The 1,393-nt window shown below is 36.7% G+C and overlaps 1 protein-coding gene across 1 annotated transcript in view; it reads right to left on the bottom strand.

Annotated features, from left to right (window-relative positions):
- STXBP6 (syntaxin binding protein 6 (amisyn)) overlaps window positions 1–1,393 on the bottom strand; it is a 173,253-nt gene that overhangs the window by 51,009 nt on the left and 120,851 nt on the right. The window contains exon 3 of the mRNA XM_008573610.1: window positions 622–787. Within this exon, the coding sequence (XP_008571832.1) occupies window positions 622–787 (166 nt within the window). The remainder of the gene's footprint in view (window positions 1–621; window positions 788–1,393) is intronic.

Below are 1,393 nucleotides of genomic sequence, written 5' to 3'. Positions count from 1 at the left end.
AGTGATTGGCAAGGTTTTTATATTTTTAGCAGTTTCAATTCCCTTAAAAGAAATGCCTCCTAAAAGGAAAGTGCCAAGTCCCTTCTAAATGTTTTTCGATATGTTGCCAGCTCCGGTACTTGCCTCTTAATACTGGCTGGAGTACTCATGCTAACTCAGCTTTACATGCCATTCAAGGAATAAACATGAGACTAGTTGTTATTGAAAAGAAAGGGACAGCATCGTTAGAATTTTTATATTAATATTTGTAAAACATCCTGCAAAATAATAGGAAACCGCAACCTAGAAAACATTGTTCTACAATGAAATTGTAGAAAAGGTAATGAAGAAACCAAACTAAGATGTTTTTCTAATAAAGGAAACAGTTTGTTCTGAGTACAAATAATCTTAGCTATGTGGATAATTATTCTAAAAAGAGCAGCTTTTGAATAAGAGTGAAAACATACTACTGTGTCCAGATTTAGCAGACAGCAAACTCCCCCTAGAACGGTTCTCATGCTAACTTTGAGCATTTTTATTCTTTTTTGTCTCTGATTATGCTGCTGAACACCTAATTGTTTATGTAAAAGTGAGTCTGAAGAAACAGGATGACTGGCTAAAGTCATACAAATGTCCACTCACCTCCCATAATTTTGGATTGGCAGTTAATAAACTCCGGCTTCCTGTCCGTGAGGTACCTCTGGCAGGTGTGGTGGAGGATCTGGAAGAAGGTGCATTTTTCTGAGGCTGTGCTGGCTACCCACTGGTCAAAAGCATTTTCAAACAATAAATCAAACTCTGCAGAATCCTGGAAGAGACAGTGAAATAACTACTGATCTCAATTTACAAAAGGTGCTGCTTCCAGCTCACCCCTATCAAAAGACTCATAAAGGCTAAAACAAAGACTTTGGTCCCAAGCATAAGGCTCATCTCTATTAGCACCAGGTATGGAGAGCCCACATTTCTGTTTATTAAACAAACCCTAAATCCTAAGTATTTATAGACATCCCTATGAAGCTAGTATCACAGAAATCAAGGCCAAACTATAAGCTGACTTACGTCAGAATTCAGACCACATATTGTCTTCCCAGTTACTTGGAAAAAACCCTTCAGTTCTCAGCAATGACCTCTGTCAATCTTGCCCCTAAAATTTCGTAGAAAAAGATCCCCCCTGGTTGTTTCAGTATATAGTAGCAATTTACATTTTATTATCCTTCGTTATTGATGTTTTGTGTGGTGTGTGTGCATGAGCAAAAGGGAATGTATTTTGAATACATATCATAAAATGTTTCCCTTATTAAATCCAATGGAATCCTAATACATAACCTTTCTAAGGTGCCATTCATTTATTTGATTTTTGGTAAATAAGCCTTGTCATTAGTGGCATTAGGAGATAAATAAAGCTTTGATGAAA

Source organism: Galeopterus variegatus, unplaced genomic scaffold (assembly GCF_000696425.1).
Source record: "Galeopterus variegatus unplaced genomic scaffold, G_variegatus-3.0.2 Scaffold940, whole genome shotgun sequence".
NCBI lineage: Eukaryota > Metazoa > Chordata > Mammalia > Dermoptera > Cynocephalidae > Galeopterus > Galeopterus variegatus.
Note: the sequence above shows the minus strand (reverse complement) of the source record. Positions and strands in the feature narration are given on the sequence as shown.